General features: G+C 39.6%; 1 protein-coding gene and 1 long non-coding RNA gene across 2 annotated transcripts; one reads left to right on the plus strand and one right to left on the minus strand.

The window, feature by feature from the left end:
• Nucleotides 1-164: 164 nt before the first annotated feature.
• Nucleotides 165-5,947, plus strand: hal (histidine ammonia-lyase; the record flags this gene model as incomplete). Its single annotated transcript, XM_080028542.1, has 20 exons — nt 165-411; nt 605-665; nt 906-933; nt 1,013-1,087; nt 1,180-1,252; nt 1,370-1,436; nt 1,528-1,565; nt 1,689-1,814; nt 1,953-2,092; nt 2,283-2,330; nt 2,808-2,955; nt 3,052-3,147; nt 3,506-3,564; nt 3,718-3,798; nt 3,934-3,999; nt 4,088-4,253; nt 4,490-4,624; nt 5,330-5,438; nt 5,568-5,637; nt 5,783-5,947. The coding sequence occupies 20 exons, from the start codon at nt 165-167 to the stop codon at nt 5,945-5,947; spliced, it is 1,998 nt and encodes a 665-aa protein (XP_079884668.1).
• A 4,983-nt stretch (nt 5,948-10,930) lies between these two features.
• LOC307250119 lies at nt 10,931-12,278 on the minus strand. The gene is made up of 3 exons (XR_013844867.1): nt 12,224-12,278; nt 11,183-11,414; nt 10,931-11,038 (listed from the first exon to the last, which is right to left on the minus strand). It is a non-coding gene; the product is annotated as an uncharacterized lncRNA (long non-coding RNA).
• Nucleotides 12,279-14,538: the final 2,260 nt, after the last annotated feature.

Consider the following 14,538-nt stretch of genomic DNA (forward strand, 5'->3'; position numbering starts at 1 on the left):
CCTGTGGAGGTCAGAGGTGGGTCAGTGGCGAGCTTACTATCTATGGTGGCGAGGCGTGGCCCCAAACGGTGCGTCTGATTGGCAGCTGAACTTTGGGCGGCTGAAGGTGGTACCTTGGAGAGCGGCGAGCAGCGCACACTGCAGCAGAGTCCCACTGAAGCGCAATGCCTCGTTTTACTGTCCACATCCGAGATGAGTGGCTGGCAGTGCCCTGCCGGGACACCAGCAACACCATCCAATGGCTCGGGCAAGAAGCCATTAAACGTTACATGAAGAACAAACCGGACAACGGCGGCATCAAGGCTATGAAGGACACTCGTTTTGGGGTGCGCAGGTGCCAGGGTTTGGGTTTGTTGGACGCGGATGACACCATCGAGGATGTACTGGAAGATAATGACTTTGTCGAAATTGGTAATGACCGTAGACATTTAAAATAGAAGAAATGTTTGCATCACATTTGGGGGGTGGTGGAGATGTTTAACCAACCTGTGCGTAATTGTGCACAGTTACTTATGTACCTACGAGATCTGACATTACATGCTATGCCATTATCTACCAACAGGAGGGAATGTGCAAAATGTGTATTATTATTCTGTCCTTACAGCTATTGATGGCGATACCATGTCCCCTGACTTTATCCCCTGCCAGCTTGGAGTTTCTCATCTGTATCCTTAAACTGGTGAAGTACAGTGGGTAGTGGGTACTGTAGTTTGTACTAAAGACTATTTATTAAATCCGTATAAAAAAAAAGTATACTATTAGATCTTTATACATTGTGAGTAAAATACATATGAGCCATATATTCAATAACACACTATGGGGTTTTATCATGTCTGTAAAAGTGATACAGTAGAAGGAAAGTTTTAACTTTGTTGAATGTTATCCTTAATTAAACTGTGAAATAGTACAGCAGCATACAAAGAAGCCGCAGACGTAAGTGTTCACCTATTCACTGTTCAAATTTAAAACATTATTTTGCCTACTGCTGTGTAACTCTGGTCCTCCTGTGCAGTTTATTGCCCTCGATGGCAACAGCCTGTCATCGACAGATCTGGTCAACTTAGGAAGAGGACTGTACAAGATAAAGGTAATGATCAACAAATAGTTTTTTGTTGTCATTGGTGGTCTCTGTGGTAATCGTTGACTTAATGTAATCATTCCCTTTACCAACATTGTCAGCTGACCCCGGAGGCAGAACTAAAAGTTGTGAAAGCCAGAGAACTTTTGGACACCATTGTCAAAGAAAACAGAGGTAAAACACTTTTCAGAATAAAGAATTCCAATGTCTTTAATGTTAACCAGCTAATGCCAAACAGTATTTCAGAAAGTAGCCGTATTCAGTTTTCAATCTCTCTCTCTGTTCCTGCAGTTGTCTATGGAATCACAACAGGTTTTGGCAAGTTTGCCCGAACGGTCATTCCTGTCCCCAAACTCAAGTAAAGTCAACACTTCACTATCTGATCTTCTGTTGGACAATGAGCAGTTTTTTGTGCTCTGATTGATGGCCATGTACTTTTTGTTCTACAGGGAGCTACAGGAGAACTTGGTTCGGTCACACTCAGCAGGTAATCAAACTCTCTGTAAAGCTCACTTTACTAGTGTACATTTCAAAATGTAAAGTTATTCAGTGCACCTGACCAAGTGCTGTATTTGTACCCGCTTCATAAATGCTATGCTATGGTGTGTAGGTGTGGGAAACCCGCTAAGCCCAGAAAGGACTCGCATGCTGCTCGCTCTGAGAATCAATGTTCTGGCCAAAGGGTACAGCGGGATTTCTCTGGAAACCCTTCATGCCATGATCCAAGCCTTTAATGGTAAACCAGCAGCCTCACTTTATCTGGGATATCAGCTTTGGTCCACTGCTGAGCACCTCCTTTGGGGATCAGTATAGTATTGGGGAAGTTGACTGACATATGACCAATTGTAATCCCTAATTCATTTTGCCCCTACAGCTTCCTGCCTCTCCTTCGTCCCAGAAAAGGGAACAGTGGGTGCTAGTGGAGACCTGGCCCCCCTTTCTCACCTGGCCCTGGGGCTGATGGGAGAGGGGAGAATGTGGTCTCCCAAGAGCGGATGGGCAGATGCCAAATACGTAAGATCTTAAAAATAGATTTGTCATAATGACTTTTCTATAGTTGTAAAACAATGACTTGCTCAATGCTGCAGCGAATGTCACTTTTTCTTTTAGGAGTTAAAGGTTGCAAGATACGGTTCGACAACATGTTTGCTTTTTGATGACCCTTGACCTTTTCAATGTTTTTACTCCTTTCATCCCCGGGCAGGTCCTAGAAGCCCATGGACTGAAGCCAATATCACTGAGGCCTAAAGAGGTAATGTTTAAAACTTTGAAACCAACCATGCTCTCTCATATTTGATTTGTCTGCACTAGAGTAACTGATACAGGGTTCACTTGGAATGCGTTGTGATTTCTCAGGTACAACATTAACAATTATGTAACATACTGTACAAACCTTCTTTCATTCTTGTTTTTCTTATTTTGTTTTTAATTGTTGCTGTTTCAATTACTGATTGTAGTGTTTGTTTTTGTATTATACTGGTGGTCTCTATGTATTTTAGTGTTTTCTTGTCTGTGTTATCCTTAAATGTCTTACCAGGGACTGCAGTCATATTCAATCAGTTGCATTTTATAGAAGTGTATATTTGCCTACATGTCGTCCCTGTCAAATAATTAATAAAAACAAGAACAGTGTTTACAATTATAAAGAACAATATAGGGAACACTTCATTGCATTCTCCTACTGGTTTCTTTAAGAGGAGAAATATCCATGTCACTCTTTCCCTTACAGGGTCTTGCTCTGATCAATGGGACCCAGATGATCACCTCTCTGGGGGCGGAGGCCGTGGAGCGAGCCCAGGCCATAGCTCAGCAGGCAGACATCATTGCTGCTCTGACCCTGGAGGTGCTCAAGGGAACCACCAAGGCCTTTGACAGTGGTGAGCAGCCAAAGTGGTGGTGTTTGCGAACCAAAACACAGATGTATTAAGTCCGTACTTTAAGCTTCTGCATCTGTTTCTTCATTCCTCTTCCAGACATCCACGCGCTGCGCCCCCACCCCGGACAGATAGAGGTGGCCCTACGCTTCCGCTCGCTGTTGGACTCTGATCACCATCCATCCGAGATTGCAGGTCAGAGCCGACTTACCCTGATTCTAACAGGGACAAATAACACAATCTTATATAACAAAGCACACATAGTTATTGCTATACACTCAACATTTTGGCAGCACTGTTACCTCACAGATCCTGTGTTCAATCCTATTTCTGGCTTACAGGACAACAATGTGTGCCGTTTGCATGCTTGTTTGGGTTTCTTCCCACCGAAATCCCAAACATCTATAAAGGAATATTTTGAGCACTGCCCTTGATCACAGTACTAGTTTCAGAGCTGGAGCATTGCAAATAAAGTATAGCTTTTGGTAGTATGCCACCATTGCACCCTTAAACTTGTAGTACTTCATATGTGTCATCTGGTGCGTTTTTTCAGAGAGCCATCGGTTCTGTGACCATGTCCAGGATGCCTACACCATGCGATGCTGTCCTCAGGTAACCTCAAGTCAAGTCGAGTTCCCTTATATATGCCAAAATCACTAGTTTCTCCCTCAGGACTCAATACTGAGTACACTATACACTGAGATAGACTGTGCTTCAATATTGTTCAGCTGTTTCTGTGCTTAAACCTTCTGTTTCTGGACACAGGTTCATGGAATCACCAATGACACGATAAAATTTGTCAAGGACATCATAAATACAGAAATCAACAGTGCCACTGACAATCCTGTATCCTTCACTGCTATAGAGACGAGACTAAGATGATGATTTGTTTTAACCCAAAATTCTAAGTTCTGTTATAAATTGTATCTTGGATTTTATTGGAACTAAGACTTGATATATTTTTCTTAATGGCCGTACAAGATGGTATTTGCTGACAGAGGTGAGACCATTTCAGGTGGCAATTTCCATGGAGAATACCCGGCTAAGGTACACATGTGCCAGACTCCTAACACATTGTTTTGGTTTGTTGTAGATGTTGTTCTCCTTTCCCTCATTGCCCTTTACTTTCTCTCAGGCTCTGGACTTTTTAGCCATTGCTGTACATGAGCTGGCGTCTATCAGTGAGAGGAGGATTGAAAGGTTGTGTAACCCTTCTCTGAGCGAGCTGCCTGCCTTCCTCGTCAATGAGGGAGGACTCAACTCTGGCTTCATGATTGCTCATTGCACCGCTGCTGCCTTGGGTTAGTGTACAAAAAAAAAGAAAAATGTATTAACATGAGCAAAGGGAATTACGTATATGTTGCTTTTAGATTCATGTTAAATAAAATAGATGATTTTTCATCAAAATGAAATATGTTTTAATACTGAACATTTAATTTAAGGTAGAATATTTTAAACAAAATTCAATGTTTCATAATTTTATACCTATATTAACATTCAAAACATAATAATTTAATCTCCATTTTGTGTTCTCTAGTTTCAGAAAATAAAGTGTTGTGTCATCCATCCTCTGTGGACTCCTTGTCCACCAGTGCTGCCACAGAAGACCATGTGTCTATGGGAGGCTGGGCTGCTAGGAAAGCCCTGAGGGTCGTGGAGCATGTGGAGCAAGGTAATACTTTTTGAAAATCCAGGCATGATGGGATTATTGTCACTATTAAAGTTTGAATAATCCTATCAAATTTATTGCAACACAGAATTCACAGCGGATTCACAGGATGCAGAGATTATATTGACCAAATACACAATTGTTTGCTAATGTAGGTACTTCGAGACCTCAGGGAAATTATTTACGGCAAACGTCAAAAGGCCAAAATGACTGAAATACCAAATAAAAAGTGACCAACTCTAAATTGATAATGGTGTAGAAGTTAGACAATCTAGTACATAGTTTAATTTAATTTCAATTATCATTAGCTCCACATTAGCACCAGCAGGTTCAAAACTTCTTTAAAATGAACTTCACATTTTCAAGTTATCTTCTAAAGTGACAAGAAGCGACACATTGTTTCTGCTACAAAAAAGGTGCAAAGGAAGCATTGTTGATAATCGTGCCAATGTACACTAACTGTGAATCAATGATAATTGAGTTTAGTAGATATACTGGTTAACCATAAAACTATAAGTAAATCAATGCCTCTTTGGCTATGTGTTCGTTTTCTCTCTACAAGTTTTTGTTTTTTTGTGGAAAAAATATTCACAATGAAAAAATACAAATGTGTTGGAAAAGAATGATCAGCTACAAAGTATAGAACAGATGGCTTTAACATATAATGTCATTTCTGACCTTTCTTTTCTTTCCTTTTCTGTTGCTCAGTTCTTGCTATAGAGCTGTTGGCGGCCTGTCAGGGTATCGAGTTCCTCCGCCCACTTCGTACCACCACTCCATTGGAGAAGGTCTATGACCTTGTGCGCAGTGTGGTCAAGTAAGTCAAACACATGTGGCCAAGGTACACAGCTTTCAGTCTGCTGAAGGGATGTGCAGGATAGTTAATATGTATCTACTGTTCCACTTCTTACTGTCTCAAAACTCTCAACTGTTCTGCCATTAACAGACCCTGGTTTAAGGACCGATTCATGTCTCCAGACATTGAAGCTGTTCATCGTCTTCTACTTGACCAGAAGGCAAGTGTCCGAGTTTATGGAGGATATGATGTTAATTCACACTGTGGCTTTAAAATGTGTCCAATCTACATGTGCATTTAAGCTACACAAAGCTGGAAATGCAAACAGAGATTTTTAAGTGACATGTTTTATATTTTCTGTTCAGGTGTGGCATGTGGCCAAACCTTATATTGACAAGTATCAGACGGAGTTACTCCCCGAGTCCCGTCCCGTCTCTCCTACGGCCTTCTGTCTGGAGTCTCCAGCTTCACCAAGGAAGCGTGTTCGTCTCGAGTGCAATAACCAAAATCCAAGCAACCAAAATCCTTGATTGAAGATTGTAATATTGTTTCGACCCTTATAGACTAGATGAATACTTTGATTTGTGACATCAATATTTTAAAAAATCCAGGATATCTTGGTATTTCAAGAATTGGGTTGACTCTCTCTATATATTTGTTTAGCCATTATTGGGTGTTTAACTTGTAACACTACTGTCCACTAGAGTTTTACTTAACCAAACTTTTGTTATCCTTTCAAATGTGCCTAATTTAGTTCTTATTGCCACATGACTACCTCAGCCATTTTACCATTTTCATTTCAAATCTTTTTGAGTGATTAAATTATGTCTTTTTTCTGGTGTCATTATATGAAAACTTAAAAATGATTGTCATCTAAACATTTCCAACACTACACAACAATAAAACTTTTGAAAGCTGAATTTCTTATCGATTAGGTTTATGTCATTGCTGCTTACTGCGCACTCTTCCTGTTAATATATCTGTACATTGAGGGCATCTGTGTGAACATTACTCTATATCACTGTTCTGTCATTGAGATGTTAGGTTATATTAATATAAGAAAAAACTTATGTGATGTAAGATCACCACTCTCTTTAAATTAAAGAAATCTTATTAAAATAATATTATAAATTACGTAAAAAGCCATGCAGCTACAAAATGACAGATAATGGATTGCAAAGAAAACCCTTTAATATACAAGTATCAAGGCAATTTATAAATATTATCTAATGAAATTGAGATAGTTTATCTTTCTCGACTGAGATGCCTAATGTTGTGGAACAGGAAGTCCAAAATAGTTTGATAGATCACCACACCACCATTTACTCTGAAGGAATACTTCACCCATACGGAACCGGCGTTCTATCATTATAAAATCACTATTATAATATAATGAATCAGGTTTTTCTTCCCTCAGTCTTCTTTAAGTCTTCCCTTGGCCCAGCTGTCCTGTTAATCCTAACCCTTACTATGATGCCAGAAGAAGGAAACTGTAGGGTTAGACAGTGAGACCATAAAACACTCTTTCTGCCTTTTCTCAGGCTAGGATGATCCGATTATTTTTTTTTTGCACATTTATACTAAATAGGATCTCCGAGTTCAATACACCTTCATATTCCAACTGGTAAAGTCGGTCTTTAAGTTAGGTGCCACATGTCATACAGTTAAAACTAAAAGTTATTTAAAAGTTCAATCAATCTGCTTTAAAATGTCACGATTATAAATGTTGCTATTGTACAACAGCCAAAGGTGATATTTTATCAGGCAATCAAAATAAAACCTAAAATTATCGCGTGTACCATCATACTGTATACTGTATGACAATGAATCAAATCGTGCCATTTGAGAAACCTTTTGGGGCATTTTTGCTCAGTTTAAACAGACATCAATTGTGTTTACATTCACACTGCTTTGATCTCTGTGTGTGCTGAACCTAAGGGAAGTAAATTAAACAGAAGCTTCCTAGTCCAGATAAACAGCACCTACCTGTCCAGTGCTGAGAAGCCACTCTGCCACCCTCTCTCTGCTGTGACAGAGAAAACAAATTCAAAGGTTATAAAAACAACTCATGACTGATAGACGCGCCATTATTTGCTTAGTCTAACTAGCATTTTTTGTACCACAAATGACCACAGGTTCATTGGTGTCCTCCTGCAATCTCAGTTTTTCCATAACCTCAAACTTCTTAGCCCTGGTTTGCGGATTTGACAAATGTTTATTTGCCTATGAGTGCGCCCTCATTGAATGAAAAGAAAAAAAATAGGTTTCAATACAAACTACAAACACAGGTTAAAGTAGGCTACATTAAGCCTACCTCCTGATTAAACAGAGGACTCTCCGAACAATACTGCCAAGATAAATTCCTACAGCTTAGACACATTTTTAGAAGTGTTTATGAGCAAACAACGAAGAAGAAATGTATGAACAAAAGAAAAAAGGCTACACATGTTCTCAGATCCCATACCAAACCTATAATTGTTTTAAAACAATCATTTTATTCATCTAATCATTACAAACAACCAATCCTATACATCCTATCCTATAGGACACTCACTACTGTATGCCTTTTAAGACTTCTTATTAAAAAGTCTTAAAGCTGGGGTGGAGAATTTGGGGAGAAAATAGCAGTTGGGATAGAGATTTGAATCCAAATACCTCAACCGCTCCACTTGTTCTCTTTGGTCCCTTCCCTATGGTCCCTCCCTGACACGCTCTACACCAACAACGTCGGTGCCAAAGTGAATGGACAGTGCCAACAGCCAATAAGAACAGAGAATCGTATTTTTAATTTTTTTTAGAATCGGAGCATCGCTCTGATTGGTCAAAGTGTAGCCTACCGCTCATGTTAATTTTGACCAATCAGAAATCAAATCACATAGCCTACCCCAGCATTGGCGTTGACGTTTTTAAGCATCGCCAGGAACTCTGTCTTAAAATGCATATGCTAGATTCTTCAAATGTATCAGTCAATGTATAGGCCTATGGTAAACACAAAACAATAACTTTCACGTTAAAGGCCAAGACACACCGGCACATCTATGCACACATGCTGTCGGTAGCCTACTCGCATGGCAAGAAGCTAAACAGGCGAGCTATCGATGGTCTAATTACAGGAACAAAAAAAAACGGGGTTTATGATTAGATGGCACTATAACTCTGGCGTTGGAAGGATTTACGGTGACATTTTGGGGAAAAAAGGGTCTCCTTCGAGCCGGATTTGAACCAGCGACCTAAGGATTTCAGCAAATCTCCACTACAGTCCTCCGCTCTACCAACTCCGGTAAAGCTGGGGAACATTCGTCCATATAAGGGGGGGAAGAAGGGGGAAAAAAAGGAAGGAGAAAAAAAGGAAAAAGGAGAAAAAAAGTTAAAAGGAGGGAAAGAAAGAGGGCGTCCACCCTCAACTACAGGGTCGGTGGTTCGATCCCCCGTCCCCCCGACACATGTCCAAGTGTTCCAGGGCAAGACACTGAAGTCTAAATTGCTCCCGATAGTTAGTTTGCACCACAGATTGTATACAAAAGATTTGCACCCTGCATGGTAGCTGCTGCTATCGGCCTATGAATGTGTGTCACTCTGGATAAAAGCGTCTGCTGAATGACATGTAATAATAATAAACTATTAAATGAGATATATAATGACCAAAAAATGTACTACTTTGTGTGTTTGTTGTTAATGTAGACATTTGACTGTTACATTAAATAATAGGCTAGTTATTACATAACTGCTAGGGTGGTCAACCCTTAACTGCAGGGTCAAGAAAGGATGAAAAGCAATCTGAAAATTATCAGAGATCAAAGAGTGTCTCTGATCTTGGAAGTTCAAGATGTTGCCTCCTTGTCAACACCTCTTGATTTACGACAGGTAAATTACCTGGGAAAGCTCACATCTAAAGAGTGTAAAACCTTTGATTAAACCTTTGTTTTTGTTCTTTGAACACTTATCACAACAAAGTTACCTTTCTTTTTTATTGTGACTGTAATGTCTCCAATCATTTTCTTTACTCATTTACAATAACTAAAATTAGTATTGAAAACACTGGTAACAATTTGCTATACTGTTCCATTCCTGTCTTGTCATTTAATACCTCAATTAGCAAAAAGCCCCTGTCCCTGGACCTCTCACCAACAAGCCATCCGTGACACTGACTTTCTCCCCAAAAAAACCTAGCTCTTCAGATTGGCTTAGTCAGTGAAATGTTTTTATATTTACTTGTTCGACTATTAGTCTGTTGTTTTATTGTTGTGCATCAGTTTTTATCTTCTATTATTTGTCCTTGAGTGTCCTAAAAAGCGCCCTTTAATGAATAAAATGTGTTATAATACTAGATATTATACTACTTAAGATTAAATAAATAAAAAGTCAATACCATTGTTGTAGAAATAGTGTGCACATTTAATACAAAACACACGCACCATAGTACACACACACACACACACACACACACAAATAAATAATCAAATAAAATAGTACAATAAATGAAATAAATACAAAAACACAGCACAAAGAAATATATAAGAAAGTAAATGTATATAAAAATAAAACAAGTAAATACAAAAGGTAAAACAAGGCTAAATATATATATACACTGAGTTTTGTAACTCTTAACTTTAAGTTAAATGTTTTGTGTGTAGTGTATGATTATTTTTTGGCATCTGCCCTCTCCCTCCTCTTTTCCTCCTGCCACTGTTCTAATGTGTTGGTTGCTGTGACAGGACAGTAGATGTGGCCGTAGTATTGGCCATGTCCAGTTTCCTTTAAACGGGGCTGGTGACACTAGCGACACTGGTTTGTTTCTACAGTGCGAATGTAGGGTCTGCGGACAGTTGGTGGGGATGGAAGGGGAGCAGAAGGGGCAATTATTTTAGGATGCTGGGCCGGGACTAGTGGGAACAAAAAAATTGGTTGTGAAATAACCGGGTTTGGGACCACAAGAAAAGGGGTAGAGGCAGGTTGAGGTGGCTGCAGCGCAAAAAGCTGTCTTTGTACAGGCAACTGGGTGGGATGGAGGTGGGGAGCCGCAGTCTTCCTCCTGTCCACTGCCTGCCCTACTGTGCTCTTTGGCAGGTTGTATTGGTTTTTAGGACCAGGATGTACAGGAGCAGTAGTGGGCCTCATTTTGTGAGGTGGGAGAGGCACCGGAGCAACAGGTACTTGGGGAGGAAGGTTGAGTCCTTGCTGCAGGATGCTGAGGTCCTGCCTCTTCAGCCGCCTGTTGTTGCAGAAGGTCCTGCCACAGAGCCACGATGGTCCCCGCCTGTTGTGGGCTGACAGTGTTGCCAGGTTCAGCCCTCAGTCCCACCAAGTACTGTGCCAGGCTGTCCACTTTGTCCATCCCTGGGACACCACGCTCATCCACAGCCTGGAAAATGTCACAGTACATTTCAATCAAAAAACAAAACGAAAACACACAATATCACAGCTGTTGCAGTGTAAAGTGCCACAAGAAGACTTACCAGTTGTTGCTCAGGTGCTGCTAGGGTCCTGGCCGCGGCCCCAGAGGGACCAGCAGTGTGAGCAATGGGGAGAGGGGCCGGTAAGATGGCGGTAGTGGGAGGCACAGGAGGAGGAGTGTACATTGGCAGCACAGGAGGAGGGGTGGCACAGACCGATGGCATGATCTGTTAAATTTTATTTTATTAAGCTTTTATTCATTCTTAGGATTTTTACATATTACCTTATAAACATTTTACATACTTGATTACATCATGAGCAGGTGTGCACACTGTCACAGTATGATAAAACATTATGAAAAGAATAATTACCAGTTGTTGCTCAGGGGCCTCTGTACTGTCAGATGCAGCTGCAGTCTGGAGAGAAGCTGGGGAGGAGAGAGCTGGATTGCTGGCTGAGCTTGTTGTCATCACAGCGGACACGTCCAGGAGCCGGCCTGTTTCCTGCATCTGAGGGCCAAACCCCAAGGGCAGCAAACCTCCGCAGACGTAGCATCCACTCCTCATTCCCCATCGCTGTGTGCTTTTTGAGTTTTGAAGCCATCTACCATAAATATGTAAGTGTCATTTATAACAAACCAACAAACGTTTAACCACTAAATATCATTACACCTGACAGCCTCCAGTGAGGGCAATGTTAATACAGTGAAATACAGTGTTGTCTAAATCAGCTAACTCTAACTAAAGTGAGATCAGTGTGTAATAGGCTACATGAATAAGAATAACATGCCACAGTAGCCTAACGGTATGATTATTTTAGCATGATATTGACACAGTTCTTTTTTTCCGCTCAAAAAGAGGACAATGATTTAACGGTTTAGTGATGTTAGGTAGGCTATAGCTTAATAATTACGAGAGTAGGTCTGCCTTCGTTTTCCCAACCAATAGCAGAACTTAATGCAGACCTACTATCGTAAATATTAAGCTGTTTTCATTTAGGAAAGCCAGATATCTGGGTGTGGAAGAAAAGCACTTATCAGGCTACCGCTACCTACATTATAAATTCAATCGGCTAAGAAGTAATGTTATGTTTAACTCCGTGAACGGGCGTTTGAAAAGAGGATTAGATGCGTAGAGCCGATAGTATAGCGTTTGACCCAGCGACATGATGTAGCCTATAACACTGTAACACAACCGTGTGTAAACTAAACGGCGACAGTAGCATGTTTGCTGTCAAAACTGTAACGTAGCTAATACGATATACCTAGACTTTTTTAATTTTTTTTTCGTGTGTAAACTTAACGGCGACAGTAACAAGTTCGCTGTCAAAGAAACACATGATATTATATCAAACTGTAACGTCTGATTATAATCATTAATTTATTCACGTCTGAACATTATAATTGTACACACCTTTTACTTTCCCCGTTATTCTCCGTCTTCTCTTCTCCTCTCTTTTCTTCTCTTCTCTTCTCGCATCTCTCGCCCACTGCTAGTGAGTGATTGACAGCTCGTCAACGGTCCCTGAAAGAAAGGCCTGCCCCTGAAAGAATGGCCTCGGGACTTGATTGGCCCGTGAAAGAGTGGACTGGCCATTTCATTGGCTGTAGAAAGATTGTTCTCGGGCCTCGATTGGAAGCGAAATACAGGATTTGGGGAAAAAAGAGTCTCCTTCGAGCCGGATTTGAACCAGCGACCTAAGGATTTCAGCAATTCTCCACTACAGTCCTCCGCTCTACCAACTGAGCTATCGAAGGGACGACAACCTCGACGCTCAGACTCCCGTATTCAATGAGTGACGTCAGTAACAGAAATTATATATATTTTGCCAAATAATCAAATTTGAAGCTGTTTCTGTTTAACAAATTACAGCTTGCGAACTGCAAACTCAGTGAAGTAATGTTATGCTATAGACCGTCTATTGCTAGTTAGAATAAACTACGACTGTATTTTGCTAACCCTTCAGGCATTATTAGGCTATTATTATTATTATTATTATTATTATTATTATTATTATTATTATTATTATTATTATTATTATTATTATTATTATTATTATTATTATTATTATTATTATTATTATACAGTATATTTTTTTCTTTTTAATTTTACAAAATATAGGCTAGGCCAGTCAAGTGTTGAATTGTGACAGACTACAATTAATGCTAAGGCTAGCTCATTTAGCTGACTTACCTGCAGTTCTTCTAATGGTTAAAACCAGATAGTATATAAAACGAAGGCAAAGACCAAACAAACGAATTGTTAAATAAGAGATGTAGCCTACTTTTTGCTAACCAGCACATTCATGAGACGTGCCCCTCCCATAATAGGCTACATAGGTTACAAAATAACAAATACAAATACTAAAATATGGGGAAATTAATCAATTATATTGCCTACCTACAGATACATTGTATAGCCTATTTTATAGCAGTATGTAAAGAGGGTAGGCATAATAAGCCTCGGCTTCGTCCTATAACCTTTTTCGGCCATTGATGCTTTTAAGGAAAGTTGTTTATCTTCTTTGTGTTGTGTCTTGTGGTCATGGACCGAAAATAAAAACATTTACTTACTTACTTACTTACCTCTACCCTTCAACAAACAGACACGACAGGTATATTTTTTTAGGGTGATTCAAATAAAGTTGAGCAGTCTCATCTGCATTAAATATTCTGTGTAATAAAATTGTGTCCACTAGATGGCAATATTCCCCCATCAATTAAAGATGTCTCCTTGAACGAAGACATTTACTATAGGCCTAGGCCTATCTGAAAAGAGATTTGCTATTTTTTTTAAAGTCAAATCTATTTATGTTTATAGACACAAAAAAGTGCAGTTTACAAATGAAAAGTCTCATAATAATTTTAACTATAACCTTTCATGAACTGTGAACACATATAATTAGGCAACCAGTTTGCTAAAAACTTGCTAGGCCAATAAGTGGAGATGTCGTTCATGCAAAAAAGTACTTAATTTTAAATATATTGGTTTGTGCTTCAGGAGCTCGTCTGGTTTACCAGCTGACAGCACATAAATGAGGATGTTTTAGCTGTTTAGTCACAATCCTCATATGTTCTTCTGTCACATAGATTGATTAGCCGCCTGCAGGCTGCCAGTAATGTGATCACTGTCAGTTTCCCAGAATAAATTGAAACAAACTGCATAAACATTGTGACATTCCATTGCTGAGCAAAGTCTATGCCGCCTTCATTTAAGCCTTGCCAAGGGCTTAAATGAAGGCCGCAGAGACTTTGCTCAGCTAAACCCATTGTATATTCACTATAGGGAAAGTTCAACCAGAGAAGATTTTTATGTTACTGATGGTATCAGTTACAGGAAAAGACACCAGTGTCTTCAGACAGCACCTGACTGCAAAACACTACACAGGTAGGGTCTGCAAATTGTAAGAACAGCAGGCTTGTATTTTATTAAATTTTTTCCTATTTCTGAGTGAAATACTTTACTTTCACCTCCATAATACTTAATACATATCTTAATTTTTTGGTTACTGTGCAGATTTAGATGTTTTATTTCATAAAATATGATGCATAAACCACTGATTTGCATCTAACATAGTCAAACCATAGCTCCACATCACCTTACAGCTTTACTTTAAAATGTTGCTTACACATAAATAATGGTAAACTAAATGATATAATACATACAATAACTTTATACTTCTTGCATCACTGGGTAAGGGTCTCTGAAATGTACTTTATAACGGCAAT

The sequence above is a fragment of the Ammodytes marinus genome (assembly GCF_949987685.1).
Source record: "Ammodytes marinus genome assembly, chromosome: 5".
Taxonomy (NCBI): Eukaryota; Metazoa; Chordata; class Actinopteri; order Uranoscopiformes; family Ammodytidae; genus Ammodytes; species Ammodytes marinus.